Below are 16,311 nucleotides of genomic sequence, written 5' to 3'. Positions count from 1 at the left end.
TCATTATGCTAGTCAAGTGGATTTTACTTATGTGATCTCCGGAGACTCCTTGTCCCACGTGTGTAAAGGTGACAGTGTGTGCACCGTGTGGGTCTCTTAGGCTATATTTCACAGAATACTTATTCACTGTTATGAATGGCATAGTGAAGTGCTTATTTATATCTCTTTATGATTGCAATGTGTTTTGTATCACAATTTATCTGTGTGCTACTCTAGTGATGTTATTAAAGTAGTTTATTCCTCCTGCACGGTGTAATGGTGACAGTGTGTGCATCGTATAGTACTTGGCGTAGGCTATGATTGTGATCTCTTGTAGATTATGAAGTTAACTATTGCTATGATAGTATTGATGTGATCTATTCCTCCTTTCGTAGTGTGAAGGTGACAGTGTGCATGCTATGTTAGTACTTGGTTTGGTTATGTTGATCTGTTATGCACTCTAAGATTATTTAAATATGAACATTGAATATTGTGGAGCTTGTTAACTCCGGCATTGAGGGTTCGTGTAATCCTACACAGTTAGTGGTGTTCATCATCCAACAAGAGGGTGTAGAGTCTAGCATCTATCTATTTATTCTGTTATGTGATCAATGTTGAGAGTGTCCACTAGTGAAAGTATGATCCCTAGGCCTTGTTCCTAAATATCGCTATCGCTGCTTGTTTATCTTGTTTTACCGCATTTATACTGCTCGCAATATTACTACCATCAATCGCACGCCAGCAAGCACTTTTTCGCGCCGTTACTACTGCTCATATTCATTCATACCACTTGTATTTCACTATCTCTTCGCCGAACTAGTGCACCTATTAGGTGTGTTGGGGACACAAGAGACTTCTTGCTTTGTGGTTGCAGGGTTGCATGAGAGGGATATCTTTGACCTCTTCCTCCCTGAGTTCGATAAACCTTGGGTGATCCACTTAAGGGAAACTTTCTGTTGTTCTACAAACCTCTGCTCTTGGAGGCCCAACACTGTCTACAAGAATAGAAGCACCCGTAGACATCAAGCACTTTTCTGGCGCCGTTGCCGGGGAGGAAAGGTAAAAGGCACTCATACTTCGGTCCCAGGTAACTAAGTACTTTTCTGTTGCCGTTGTGTGTGTGCTCGAAGCTATTTCCTTTAGATCCTGCAATTGCATCTTTTTGTTTCTTGTTTACACTAGTTTGGCATAATGGACAACAATGAGTTTCTTATTCTATTTCCTGATTTAAGACATGGATGGTTTGATGCGGAAATTAAAAAACCTATGGAACATATTAGTATGAACGCTTTGAACACCATTGTTGCTAATGATATGGAAAATTCTAAGCTTGGGGAAGCTGGCTTTGATGAGCATGATATTTTTAGTCCCCCAAGCATTGAGGAGAAAATGTACTTTGATGATACTTTGCCTCCTACTTATGATGATTATAATGATAGTGGTCTTTTGGTGCCGCCTACTATGGAGGATAAGTTTAATTATGATTACAATATGCCTCCTATATTTGATGATGAGAATAATAATGATAGCTACTTTGTTGAATTTGCTCCCACTACAACTAATAAAATTGATTATGCTTATGTGGAGAGTAATAATTTTATGCATGAGACTCATGATAAGAATGCTTTATGTGATACTTATATTGTTGAATTTGTTCATGACACTACTGAAAGTTATTATGAGAGAGGGAAACATGGTTGTATGCATCTTAATAATGTTAAGTTTCCCCTTTTTATGTTGAGAATTGTGAAGTTACTCTTGTTTTATCCTCTTATGCTTGTCACTTTGTTCTTCATGAATTCATTTGTGTACAAGATTCCTTTTCATAGGAAGCATGTTAGGCTTAAATTTGTTTTGAATTTGCTTCTTGATGCTCTCTTTTGCTTCAACTCTTATTTCTTGGGAGTGCATCATTAAAATTGCTGGGCCCATCTTAATGGCTATAAAGAAAGCACTTCTTGGGAGATAACCCATGTGTTTATTTTACTACAGTACTTTTATTTTGCATTTGAGTCTTGGAAGTTGTTACTACTGTAGCAACCTCTCCTTATCTTATTTTATTGCATTGTTGTGCCAAGTAAAGTCTTTGATAGTAGGGTTGATACTAGATTTGGATTACTGCGCAGAAACAGATTTCTGTCTGTCACGAATCTGGGCCTAATTCTCTGTAGGTAACTCAGAAAAATCTTCCAATTTACGTGCGTGATCCTCAGATATGTACACAACTTTCATTCAATTTGGGCATTTTCATCTGAGCAAGTCTGGTGCCACTTTAAAATTCATCTTTACGGACTGTTCTGTTTTGACAGATTCTGCCTTTTATTTCGCATTGCCTCTTTCGCTGTGTTGGATGGATTTCTTTGTTCCATTGACTTCCAGTAGCTTTGGGCAATGTCCAGAAGTGTTAAGAATGATTGTGTCACCTCTGAACATGTGAATTTTGATTATGCACTAACCCTCTAATGAGTTTGTTTCGAGTTTGGTGTGGAGGAAGTTTTCAAGGGTCAAGAGAGGAGGATGATATACTATGATCAAGAAGAGTGAAGAGTCTAAGCTTGGGGATGCCCCCGTGGTTCATTTCTGCATATTTTAAGAAGACCCAAGCGTCTAAGCTTGGGGATGCCCAAGGCATCCCCTTCTTAATCGACAATTTATCAGGTTCCTTCTCTTGAAACTATATTTTTATTCAGTCACATCTTATGTACTTTACTTGGAGCGTCTGTGTGCTTTTGTTTGTGTTTTTTGTTTGAATAAATGCTTGTGTGGGAGAGAGACACGCTCCGCTGGTTCGTATGAACACATGTGTTCTTAGCTTTTAATGTTCATGGCGAAGGTTGAAACTGCTTCGTTAATTGTTATATGGTTGGAAACGGGAAATGCTACATGTAGTAATTGGAAAAATGTCTTGGATAATGTGATACTTGGCAATTGTTGTGCTCATGTTTAAGCTCTTGCATCATATACTTTGCACCCATTAATGAAGAAATACATAGAGCTTGCTAAAATTTGGTTTGCATATTTGGTCTCTCTAAAGTCTAGATAATTTCTAGTATTGAGTTTTGAACAACAAGGAAGACGGTGTAGAGTCTTATAATATTTACAATATGTCTTTTATGTGAGTTTTGCTGCACCGGTTCATCCTTGTGTTTGTTTCAAATAACCTTGCTAGCCTAAACCTTGTATCGAGAGGGAATACTTCTCATGCATCCAAAATCCTTGAGCCAACCACTATGCCATTTGTGTCCACCATACCTACCTACTACATGGTATTTCTCCGCCATTCCAAAGTAAATTGCTTGAGTGCTACCTTTAAATTCCCATCATTCGCCTTTGCAATATATAGCTCATGGGACAAAATAGCCTTAAAAACTATTGTGGTATTGAATATGTACTTATGCACTTTATCTCTTATTAAGTTGCTTGTTGTGCGGTAACCATGTTTTCTGGGGACGCCATCAACTTTTTACCTTTGTTGAATATCATGTGAGTTGCTATGCATGTTCGTCTTGTCTGAAGTAAGGGCGGTTTTCACAATCAAATGGTTTGTGTATGCATACTGTTAGAGAAGAACATTGAGCCGCTAACTAAAGCCATGAATCATGGTGGAAGTTTCAGTTTGGACATAAAACCTCAATCTCTTATGAGAATATTATCTGTTGTTGAATGCTTAAGCATTAAAAGAGGAGTCCATTATCTGTTGTCTATGTTGTCCCGGTATGGGTGTCTAAGTTGAAGAATGATCAAAAGCGAGAAATCCAATGCGAACTTTCTCCTTAGACCCTTGTACAGGCGGCATAGAGGTACCCCTTTGTGACACTTGGTCGAAACATATGTTATGCAATGATAATCCGTGTTAATTCAAACTAATTAGGACAAGGTGCGGGCACTACTAGTATACTATGCATGAGGCTTGCAACTTGTAAGATATAATTTACATAATACATATGCTTTATTACTACCGTTGACAAAATTGTTTCATGTTTTCAAAATAAAAGCTCTAGCACAAATATAGCAATCGATGCTTTCCTCTTTGAAGGACCTTTCTTTTACTTTTATGTTGAGTCAGTTCACCTATTTCTCTCAATCTCAAGAAGCAAACACTTGTGTGAACTGTGCATTGATTCCTACATACTTGCATATTGCACTTGTTATATTACTTTACATTGACACTATCCATGAGATATACATGTTATAAGTTGAAAGCAACCGCTGAAACTTAATCTTCCTTTGTGTTGCTTCAATATCTTTTACTTTGAATTATTGCTTTATGAGTTAACTCCTATGCAAGACTTATTGATGCTTGTCTTGAAAGTACTATTCATGAAAAGTCTTTGCTTTATGATTCATTTGTTTACTCATGTCATTACCTTTGTTTTGATCGCTGCATTCATTACATATGCCTACAATAGTATGATCAAGTTTATGATGGCATGTCACTCCAGAAATTATCTTTGTTATCGTTTACCTGCTCGGGACGAGCATGAACTAAGCTTGGGGATGCTGATACGTCTCCGACGTATCGATAATTTCTTATGTTCCATGCCACATTATTGATGATATCTACATGTTTTATACACATTATATGTCATATTTATGCATTTTCCGGAACAAACCTATTGACGAGATGCCGAAGTGCCAGTTCCTGTTTTCTGCTGTTTTTGGTTTCAGAAATCCTAGTAAGAAAATATTCTCGGAATTGGACGAAATCAATGCCCAGCATCTTAGAATCCCCGGGAGCTTCCAGAACACCCGAGAGCCGCCAGAGAGGGGCCACAGGGGGCCCACACATGGTGGCGGCGCGGCCCAGGAGGGGGGCGCGCCGCCCTAGTGTCTGGTGGCCCTGCACTTCCTCGACGTCGCCCTTCCGCCTACTTAAGGTCTCCGTCGCGAAAACCCTATTACGCTCGACGAAACCAGAGAAAACCTTCCAGAGCCGCCGCCATCACGAAGCCAAGATCTGGGGGACAGGAGTCTCTGTTCCGGCACGCCGCCGGGACGGGGAAGTGCCCCCGGAAGGCTTCTCCATCGACACCACCGCCATCTTCATCAACGCTGCTGTCTCCCATGAGGAGGGAGTAGTTCTCCCTCGAGGCTAAGGGCTGTACCGGTAGCTATGTGGTTCATCTCTCTCCTATGTGCTTCAATACAATAATCTCATGAGCTGCCTTACATGATTGAGATTCATATGATGATGCTTGTAATCTAGATGTCATTATGCTAGTCAAGTGGATTTTACTTATGTGATCTCCGGAGACTCCTTGTCCCACGTGTGTAAAGGTGACAGTGTGTGCACCGTGTGGGTCTCTTAGGCTATATTTCACAGAATACTTATTCACTGTTATGAATGGCATAGTGAAGTGCTTATTTATATCTGTTTATGATTGCAATGTGTTTTGTATCACAATTTATTTGTGTGCTACTCTAGTGATGTTATTAAAGTAGTTTATTCCTCCTGCACGGTGTAATGGTGACAGTGTGTGCATCGTATAGTACTTGGCGTAGGCTATGATTGTGATCTCTTGTAGATTATGAAGTTAACTATTACTATGATAGTATTGATGTGATCTATTCCTCCTTTCGTAGTGTGAAGGTGACAGTGTGCATGCTATGTTAGTACTTGGTTTGGTTATGTTGATCTGTTATGCACTCTAAGATTATTTAAATATGAACATTGAATATTGTGGAGCTTGTTAACTCCGGCATTGAGGGTTCGTGTAATCCTACACAGTTAGTGGTGTTCATCATCCAACAGGAGGGTGTAGAGTCTAGCATCTATCTATTTATTCTGTTATGTGATCAATGTTGAGAGTGTCCACTAGTGAAAGTATGATCCCTAGGCCTTGTTCCTAAATACTGCTATCGCTGCTTGTTTACTGTTTTACTGCATTTATACTTTGCAATATTACTCCCATCAACTGCACGCCAGCAAGCACTTTTCTGGCGCCGTTACTACTGCTCATATTCATTCATACCACTTGTATTTCACTATCTCTTCGCCGAACTAGTGCACCTATCAGGTGTGTTGGGGACACAAGAGACTTCTTGCTTTGTGGTTGCAGGGTTGCATGAGAGGGATATCTTTGACCTCTTCCTCCCTGAGTTCGATAAACCTTGGGTGATCCACTTAAGGGAAACTTGCTGCTGTTCTACAAACCTCTACTCTTGGAGGCCCAACACTGTCTACAAGAATAGAAGCACCCGTAGACATCAGTCTCACATACCGCATCACACCCGCTCTACCGTCCTCTCCCCCTCCACCTTCTCCGGCGCCCTCTCCATCGCCATGCCGCGCACCCTGCAGGCCACGTGGGCCAAGCTCTCCCTCGCCACCCGCGCCAGGTTCCCGCGGACGGAGGAGGAGGAGCGCGCGGACTCGCGGTGGGTCGCCGACGACGAGGCGCTCCGCATCGCTGCCGAGGCGGCGGCGAAGAAGGGAGAGGACGCGGAGATGGTGGAGGCGGCCGCGGACGGCTGGCACGAGACCGCGGACGGCTGGTACGAGGCCGCGGAGGAGGGGGCGGCCGCCGCGGAGGAGGTGCCCGTCGACGAGGAGGACCTCGCGTTGGCGAACATCAACGCCGCCATCGAGGAGCGTCTCGCCGACCTCACGCGCGTGACGAAGGAGCACGAGGCCACCTGCCGGGCCGGCCGCCGCCGATTAGGCGACCTCCTCGGCCAGAAGAACGAGCTGCTCGCTATGCGAGCAGCCCGCCACCTCATCCAGATGTCCTCGCCCGAGCGGCGCGCCTGGGAGACTGCTGCGTCGGTGGAGCGCGGCCGACAAGAACGCATGCGCCGGCGGAACGAGAACCACGAGGCCCAGGCCGCCGGCCGCGTCCGCCTGGAGGCGCGCACCGCTGTGGAACGAGCCGCCCTGCAGGAGCTGGAGCTACGCGGGAAGCGGATGGTGCCGCCGCAGGAGGCGGAGCGCGAGCGCCCGAGGCGCGCGGGCGGAAAGGAGGAGGATGAAGGCCTCCGCCGCGCCACCCAGCTCGTAAGCTGGAGTGGAATCCTCACGCATACAGGCCGTCCGCGTCGAGTGAAATCCACGGCCCCGACGGCGAGCCGGCGAGGAGTCGCCGGCGAGGCTGCCGGCCCCGTACGTAATAGGATAGAAGTAGTAGGCTAAAAAAAAATGTAATGGTTCCTTTGAATGAAAAAAAGTTTCTATTTCTATGACACGCGGGCCATGGGCGGACAAGGGGCGGACAAGGGGCGGACGCGAGCGACCAGCATTCGGCGTCCGCGGCCACGTAAACTCGCCCCAGATTTGGGCGGGTTTGGGTCGTCCCGGACGTCGCGGCCATCCGTTTTAGGGATGGGTCCGCGAGCTGGGCCGCGTTTTCGTCCGGTTGGACCCATCCGGATGCGCGGGCGCGGTTTGGATCGCCCGGTTGGAGATGCCCTTAGGGCGAAGCTTGGCAAGGCATGGCAGCTGCCACGTCATTTTTACCGAATACATTTAGATGTGCATGTTTTTTCTGAATAATTTTAAGTGCTCATACCTCCAAAACAGATTTGGTATGAAAAAGTTATGCTTGTTTTAGTGAACACCACACAAAATCGATTTCAAACCGAGAAGATGAACTAGCTATATAAAAAAATATAGACTCATTCTCTGTGTTTAATGTGGATAAGATTGCTTGACTTACAGAGAATTATCATGAATTTTACTATATACACGATACATTGAGCCATTTGTTATTCATTACATGGAGAATTGGCGGTTTTAAAGATTTCTTGACATTTGAAAGGCATAACGTGTTTCTTCCAGTGACATTATCAGCTCACTGAATTGGTTTCGCTTTTTTCGGTGGCGACGATGAGAATTGAAATGTATTTTCCAACGATAAAGATCATCAAGACTGAGTTGCGCATCAAGCGAGAGATGTTCATAAGTCTTGATCCATAGAAATACAAAACATTCTTTTTAAAAGGTAAAAACTTTGCTATTGAGATGAAAATTTGGTATGTTTGTAAGTTCTACTGATAATCGAATATGTTTATATTTTCATTGTTCTAACTGACGTGTTAGAATCATTTATATCATTAATAGCTCATGACTATTTATTTTTTCTATCAGCGGGGAGGGGGGACTCTCATTTCTTTCCTCTCCCTCTCTCTCTAACCCGCTCCTTGAGAGTCTCTCCGCACCCGGCTCCTCTCCCTCTTCTCTCTGGCGGCCTCGCCGGCCAGAGACAACGGGGGAGAGGAGGACGGCTCTTCTTGTACGTAGTAGCTTCTCCAGGTCTACCCATGTGGAGTATGGCTTTATGCCAATAGCTTGGAGCAGAATCACATCTTGGCGGTCAAATCTGTGTCTTTTTTAGGGTTCTTTCTTCTTCTATGTTTGCTTCTCTGGTTGAAGATGGAGGTAGAAGAGATGGGAGCCACTTCCCTCAATAAGGTTGTGGTGCTGGGGCCTTGCTCTGTTCTGGAGATCTGACGTGCGGTGGACTTCTCGGGCCGGCCTTGGTGGCGAGGGGAGGAGGTGGCCTGCCGTTTTCTTCTCTGGTGGAGCAGGTTCGTGGTGGAGACATGCGGCTGCAACTACTTTCTGGAGTGTTCATCAGCAAGGGACCGATGCTAGCGTCCATGCCTTCCCCCTGCATCCTTTGGCTGAAGGGCAGCTACCCTCCAGAAGTCCAACCTCCATCTGGAGGCCCTTCTTCTGGGCCAAGCGCTAGAGCTCGCCATCAACTCACCTCTAAGTGGTTTGTCCCCGGAGGTGTGAAGATGGCCGGCGTCTTTGACTCATCGTCGGCAAGAAGAGAAAAACGAGGATCCCTCTCTTGGATTTCTTTGTGGCTTCTGCCCGGAGGTCGCTGGCGAGCGGCAGAGAAGAAGCCCAAGGCAATGGATTGTTTTTTTTTATTTTTATGTCAAGGTTCTTTTTGTAAAGTGGAAGGCCTTACCTTTTATTTCTAGATCTTTTAGGGCAGTAGAAGCTAAGGGGCCTTCCTGTAATTCTGTACCTACCGGTTATTAATGCAGCTCTAGGCCTTTTTCAAGGCCGATCTCTGTTTAAAAAAAAGACTATTTTTTTTTTTGTCTTTGCATCATTTTCACATTTTCAAGAGTTCACCGCCATACCTTAGATTATGTAGTCTAATCTCCAGATCTGGAGCAAGAAATGCAATCATTGGAACGTTTGTAAATACAATGTACTCCCTCCGTTCCACAAAGGTTCAGAGAACCTTTATGGAACAGAGGGAAGTACCACTTTGCCCAATCAGAGACGCACATAGAAAACATGGATGGGGCAAACCAAACAGTTAATTCACAGAGCTCGATTGGACCTTCCACGACTGATTTACATGTCGGGCTCTTGAAGCTACAGGCTGACTACACACCGGTGACTCAAGCAACAAAGTGTAGTTTACTGAGATACATAGCATGAGAGAAATGCTAAATCGGAGCAGATGATTAAACACATCACCAAACTGCTACACTGGCCTACAGCACCCAGCTAAAGCCTCACTAACCATCTACGCACGGTCTATCTCGTGGAAGCACAACATGTTTTACAAGGTTTCAATTCATCCACAGGGCCATAAATCAGCGTTGACGACCAAGCACTGCCGCACTACACAACCACACATCCAAAGTTGCCAACAGACACCAGCTACACTGAACACAGCGCGCACCAAACAGCTCACTCACTGATCGATTCCGACGCCAAGAATGCACTGCGCGAGATGGGTCAGGTACGGCTCGGCCTGCGAACTGTTGCTCAGCGTGGGAACGAGGCTCTGAAGCTCCAAGTTGAACTCCGCTTCAAATTTCCTGCAGCAAACAACAGGCCAAGATTGGCGTTATATATATCCTGAATCGGCAAGCAGCTTGTGAATTGACTGAAATATGAGATACGTACAGGATAGACTCCGACATCACAACATTCTCAGATGCTAGCTTCAGTTGCTGGTCCCTCTCCTGTGCTTTCTTGATTCTGGACGATTTCGACATCACGGATTTTGATCTCCTCTCAGGGGCTGCAACCTCGATGGACGGTATCAAGAGCTGGATGGAAGTGGCGTACTGGAGACATAAAGACTTCAGCTTCTCGACTTTCTGCACGTGACAAATAAACGGATAATAAGATGTTGCTTTTCGAGAAGCAGGATGCCAAATGGTGCTCCGCTTCAGAAATTATTTCTGGACCATAGATAGTTATGTTTCCCAAACATATTAAGCACGTGTTAGTTGTTGTTCCAAAAGACGCACCCAGGTTAATTATTCTGCAGAACAGTCCCATCCAACAAACTAGAGTTATAACTTCTATGCCTCCCTAATGGATAATAAGGATGAGACCGATAAGCTAAATGTTGAACTTTGGCCACAGGTACATACATAATTCACAATCAAGCCAGGACACACCATGCCTCCACTCTTTAGAGTTGAACGGACAACACTATTGTTATCTAACACCCAGATGAGCTGATCAATAAACTAACCTGCCTAGAAACTAAACCAAACTGCTTAGTCACAGTTAGTTTTGAGCATGTGCGGATCATGATGACAAGCAAGGTCACTGAATTTAACAGATAGTTCAAAAATAACAAAAAGAGCTAGTACAATTATTGATACATGGCAATCACTTTTAAAACATAATTTCCTTTTATTTTGAACAAAGAGACAAAGAGCAAGGGCAGACCACAAGGAGCTCAGGCAACAACAGCAAGCATTCTTTTAGACACTTCTGGAGGAAGAAATCGTGGATCTGGATGACCTGTAATCAGCATCACAGAAAAGGTAATGCAATCTGTACTGTCAGCAACGCAGATAACTTAATCATAAGAACATGGTTAAAACCTCATCTATGCTCTTTGCCTTCTGAAGGCTGTCATGCATCGAATGCCAGTTTGGTTCAAGAACCTGTGGGCGAAAAGAAAAAATAGCTATTTTATCACATACAGTAATAGTTGGTATTGTGGTACTGGTATGGATGGTTTACCTCAAATGTTAGATAATGCAAAAGGCTGTTTACAAACTTGAGCATGCTGCGGCAAAGAATTGATGACCGTAGAATTGGTGTTCCTAGAATCTTGACAGAACGGAACCCCTGTTTGAGAGTTTTACATCAGTCAATGTGAATATGTAAAAAAACATAAGAACCAAACAGACTTGATGGATAAAAAAGTTATGTTGCACCTGTTGAATTTGCCATGCTTGGCACAGTTGGCGACTAACATGTTTGCAGTGAAATAATAGCCGAAATATCAATTGGTACTTCGTTAAAGCCTTCCTTGAAATTACAAGAGATAGTGGCCATGGAATCTGCAATATTGATCATCGGATCAGGAATATCATTTCACTATCACAAGATAAACACAACGAGAATTTTTTAAGGAAGGTACAAATAAAACCTTGTAGCCAAGGCAGAACGTCTCCAAGCCAGTCATGCTTAATGTCATGGGCTGGTCAAGATCAGTTGCAGCAAACTTGTCTGAAGAGTAAGCACAGCCCAAGTCTTTCAGGGTTGTCAGCTTTTTAAGTAGGGAACTTCTTTCCTGTTTCACAAGATATGTGAAATATGATAATCAACAGATACTGTACAATCTGACTAGACCCAGATAATAGACTTACAACACAACAAGTCAAATCTTCATGACTTGGATCTGAAGCGGCTGCCGTACTCCGCAAAGCAATGTCAACAAGAGACTGCCAGAGAACAACACAAAAACAGAGAGTTAGCTCATCAGTTATCATGACACGAGCTGCAAAAAAACAGTGTTCACCATGACAAGTAAAAAACAGACAACATAGCACAAAAGGAACCTGAAGTTTTTCAACGGATATCTCTTCTGGTTTCTTTGTAAGCTCCTCTCGGGCAATATCCATAAAATGAACCAAAAAATCACCCTGCAAAACTAAAGGCACCAAATTAGATGACTAGTGCGAAAAAATAAACAGGGATGTGTAAAATCAAGTTGAGCAGCACGAATCAATCTCCCTGTTAAGGCATTCATATAGCAGAATACAAAGAATATGGTTTCAGTAATTTAACAAACTTGTCACACATAATATGCAAAATCGTAAAAAAATGTAAATCAGAAAGTACTCATATGGAGTAATAACGCAAAATTATGAAGAGTAGATGTTCTGCATACTTGGTCAAGAAGTAGATAGCGCTTCAGGGATCGCAGTTTCCCAATGAGATCATACTGTATATATAGATGCTGAATTTAGCAAGTGATCTTAGGAGAGAATGAAATTCAATAGTAAATTAACTACGGACAGTTGTTACCTTGTCTTTCATTAGAGTCAAGAGCTCACCACTTGCAAAATCATAAGCAGATTTGATGCACTCAAGATATTGGTGGTTTGAACTAAAGCTCATCAGCTTAGAATTTTCTGACAGGGAAACCTAAATAACATATCCAACGTAAGTGTGATTTTGTAAACACACATATAACGTCGCATTTTATAAATTGAACCCTAAAATAATCATGCATACCTGAACATTGTGCCCACATTCTCTCATAACATTAAGGTACTTTCCTGTTGTCAGAATGGTGGCAGCAACATTGTTAAGGAAACTAGGGACACCATCTTTTAGGCTGTACCTTTGCTTCCAATATTGGGCATCATAATCTTGAGTGAGACTCTCCTACCAAAACAAAAAAGATGGCAAAGCAACTGCTTAACTTACAACAAAAAATGCACAGCATTTTAGGTTAAAACAGAGAACAGTGGACATGAAGTAGGTCAAAAATTCTACAAGACAGTAAGTACCTTCTGAAGAGATTTGTTTTCAGCAATGAAGAATTCACCATAAGGGTCATCTATGATACCCTCATACACCCACCTAAAATGACAATCAAAGCTGAAACTATTGGCGCACAGCAAACAAGCTTACTGGACATTTTGTTTCTACCAACAGTCAACATTATAACTCTAAATATGACAAACTAGCAAATGTACAATTTCTATCGAGTTCAAATCAGATGTTAAGAGCTGATGAATAGGAAACAATTGAGAAAGTGTCTTCCTAAAAAAAATGAACCATAAAGGTAGTTATGAACCATCACAAACCTTTCTAACATCCTGAGGTATGCTGCACTTGCACACTCTGTCATCTTCTCCAGTAAGGACCGAACAGCACTATCACCAGCCATCGCCTTTGCCTAAGTTGAAAAATATGACGATTAAATTACATTGTGAAGAGATAATCATGTGAGGAGATAAGTTACATAGAAGTTGTTCAATCAATAGAAAACAAGAGGAACAGACCAGGTCTGTTTAGCTAGAAGGGCCGTGGGAAATTTGTTTATCAGGGATCTAAAATATAACCTCTTTCTTCAAAGTACCTGGCTTTGGAGTAAATTAAGTGTCGCAGAACCACTAGTGTCATTTGACATAGCCTTCTCTATTAGAACAGCCAGTGCATTCAATGAACTCATCATCCGCTGCAAAAGAAACACGGGAATTACAGTGCATAAAACAGTAACCAGACTTGGAAAAGTTCATAGATCATAGATTAAATGCATAACATACCTGACAAAAGAACCATAGTCCTTGAACAGAGAGCCTTCCAAGACGGAATTGATGCTCCAGTTGAGCAACCATTGCCTGATAATCCTGTTATTAAAAAACAAGACTTAATGATCTGGTGCCAAATTCACATAGAAGCGCCAATATTCTCAAGAGAGATTTCTTGAGAACAATCTAATAATGTCAATGTCTATCAGTGGGATTATGTCAGCAGCAATACAAATTATGGAAACAATACAAAAATGAACCCTCAAACACATGATTACAGTAAGCACTTTATTCATTTTCCGCTTTTCCAGATAGAAGAATGTTTGTACACATGTCGAAATCAAAATTATCTTTCTCAGGAAAGGGATTATACCAGGAGGAATGCCCTTAGAGCTGCGGCTAGAGCATGGTTGACCAAGCCATTTTTGAAATGTGACCTGGACTCCACAAACTGGCTCACTAATACGAAATCCTCACATAGGGGGAAAATTCGGCGAGTCAACTCCTGCAAGAGCAAGAGCAAGATCAGCCAAACGCCAAACATATCCTCTCTTTTTCCGCACGGTCAGGGCTTACCTGGAGTGCAAGGTCCATCGAAGAATCAATCTGGAAGACAACATATCCATCCTTTCCGTGTACTCTCTTGATTGAAATATATCTTCCCTCAATACCCACCAGAGCTGATAGCAAATCATCGATAACTAAAAGCTCCTGCATTTGAATTAGGGCAGTAACATTAAATAATCTTTTATGCTTTGCAGCTGGTCTATGAGAGCTCCACTAATTTAGCATTTCTAACAATTAAAAATACAGATGTTAAGCCATTTTCGGAAATGGTGCAAAAATTTAGCAAGGTTCTGTGGAACTATCGCACTTCAGCAAGATATTGAATGCACCATTTCACAAAGCACCATAAACCTACCAACATCTATACCCCGAATGCAAAATTGCAACAAGTCAAACAATTGACCAGAAACAGCGTATTTGTAGAAGAGACTGCCTTCAATGTTCAATCCCACGCCAAATTGGCCACAAAACCCCAAAAATATAAGGTAATGACTAAGTAAGAACTAGTGAATTACTGAAAATAGGGACATCAGTTTCTCAACAGACACATTGAGCCCCTTGTAATTACCAAATCACCGAGCTCGAACTGAAAACCAAAACCCTAACCCCAGTTCAGCGCACAAAACAAGTAGAGTCATGCTCAATTTCGCCGACTGAACTGTTTCAAGACCACAAGTCCTCTTACCTGGACAGAAACAGCGTACGATCCGATGACACTCCCAGCGCCGCCGCCAGCGCCGCGGCTGCAGATTCAGACCGAGTCCAGGCATCAGAGACCACGAGGCAAGTATCTAAACGACACGGAATTTATCCAGCGGGACGCATGTACCTGAAGGAGTCGAGGGAGAAGGGCTTGGATCCAGGCGCCTGTGCCGCCAAAGAAACCTTCGCCTCCTGCCAGGGCAAGCGGGGGGGCGTGTGAGGCCGGGGCGGAAATGTGGGCGGGCTGGGCGTTGCTTGGAAGAGGAACGGCGTGCGTACCTGGTGGAAGCGCCCGGTGAGGTAGGGCCGCTCCAGGTTCCAGCGAGGGGTCGCCGGCGCGGGATCCATTTCGAAGCGGGGCGGCGCGGGGAGCGGTGGCGGGTGGCGACGGGGACAAGTGTGGGGCGCTGTGTGGGAGAAGAGTCGAGTTTAGGCAACAGATCCCGGCCATTTGTTTGAAATCAACGGTATAGCTTTCTCCCTCCTTCGGTCATGCACTCATGCTTATGACACTACAATAAGTATTTATAATTTTTGATGATCCACTTTGTTTTACACCAAATCATATATGTTTTGTTTACATTTTGTTGCACTTTTATACATTTTCTGCACTAACCTATTAACAAGATGTCACACTGTCAGTTCTCTTATTTTCCTGTTGTTTTGTATTTCAAAAAAGTTGTGCAGGAAATATTCTCGAAATTGGACGAAACAAAAGCCAAAATCAATATTTTACCGTAACGAAGACAGAGTCTAGAGGGGGGAAGAGGAGGCGCCACAGGGTGGCCAGACCACCCCATGGCGCGACCAAGGGTGGGCCCGCGCCAAGGGGTGGTGTGGCCCCCCAGGCGGCCACCGACCTCGCCCTTCCCCCTATTTATTCACGATCTCGGAAAAAAAAACCTAAACACTCGAGCCTCCATCCACGAAAAGTTTCGTCGTGGTCGCCATCGCAGACCCTAGCTCGGGAGGGTTCTGAAGCTCTTCTCGGCACCTTGCTGGAGGGGGAGATCATCACCGGAGGCCTCTACATCGTTATGCCCGTCTCCGAAGTGATTCGTGAGTAGGTCATCCGTGGACTACGGGTGACATAATCATGCCGGAAGGGCCTACCGAATAAAGTACCCGAGGTTATCTGGAGGCCCACATCCCGAAGTATTGAAGGCCCAGAAGCCCATAGATCCTCGATAAGAAAAATAGAGTTGTATTAGGAATCATGTAGCAAAATAGGAAAGGCTTGACGTGCCTATCGACAGTGTAACTTGTACGACACGAAAGCCTCGGCTCTGCCTCCTATATAAATGGGAGCCGGGGTGAAATAAAGGATCCCCATTGTCAACACGCACCATATTTTCTAAGTCGAACACCTTTTCGGCTGAACCTTCGAGATCTACTTGTCCTCTACTTTCTACGAAACCCTAAGTTTACAATTTGTAGGCATTGCCAAGTTAATCCCTTGTCAATTGGCGTTGTTTGATACGTCCCAAACGTATCTATAATTTCTTATGTTCCATGCCACATTATTGATGATATCTACATGTTTTATACACATTATATGTCGTATTTATGCATTTTCCGGCA

At 43.5% G+C, this 16,311-nt stretch overlaps 1 protein-coding gene across 1 annotated transcript; it reads right to left on the bottom strand.

Annotated features, from left to right (window-relative positions):
• Positions 1 to 9,224: 9,224 nt before the first annotated feature.
• Positions 9,225 to 15,164, bottom strand: LOC127335452 (gamma-tubulin complex component 2). Its single transcript, XM_051362101.2, has 21 exons — positions 15,010 to 15,164; positions 14,858 to 14,922; positions 14,714 to 14,771; positions 14,038 to 14,172; positions 13,835 to 13,966; positions 13,477 to 13,560; positions 13,290 to 13,388; positions 13,015 to 13,106; positions 12,715 to 12,787; positions 12,437 to 12,589; positions 12,227 to 12,346; positions 12,090 to 12,143; positions 11,758 to 11,841; positions 11,566 to 11,640; positions 11,346 to 11,489; positions 11,131 to 11,256; positions 10,934 to 11,041; positions 10,792 to 10,854; positions 10,634 to 10,708; positions 9,854 to 10,050; positions 9,225 to 9,765 (listed from the first exon to the last, which is right to left on the bottom strand). The coding sequence occupies exons 1-21, from the start codon at positions 15,076 to 15,078 to the stop codon at positions 9,639 to 9,641; spliced, it is 2,133 nt and encodes a 710-aa protein (XP_051218061.1). The 5' UTR covers positions 15,079 to 15,164; the 3' UTR covers positions 9,225 to 9,638.
• Between the last annotated feature and the right edge of the window lie 1,147 nt (positions 15,165 to 16,311).

The sequence above is a fragment of the Lolium perenne genome, chromosome 2 (genome assembly GCF_019359855.2).
Source record: "Lolium perenne isolate Kyuss_39 chromosome 2, Kyuss_2.0, whole genome shotgun sequence".
Classification (NCBI taxonomy): domain Eukaryota; kingdom Viridiplantae; phylum Streptophyta; class Magnoliopsida; order Poales; family Poaceae; genus Lolium; species Lolium perenne.
The sequence above is the reverse complement of the archived record's forward strand: the minus strand, read 5'-3'. Positions and strand labels throughout refer to the sequence as shown.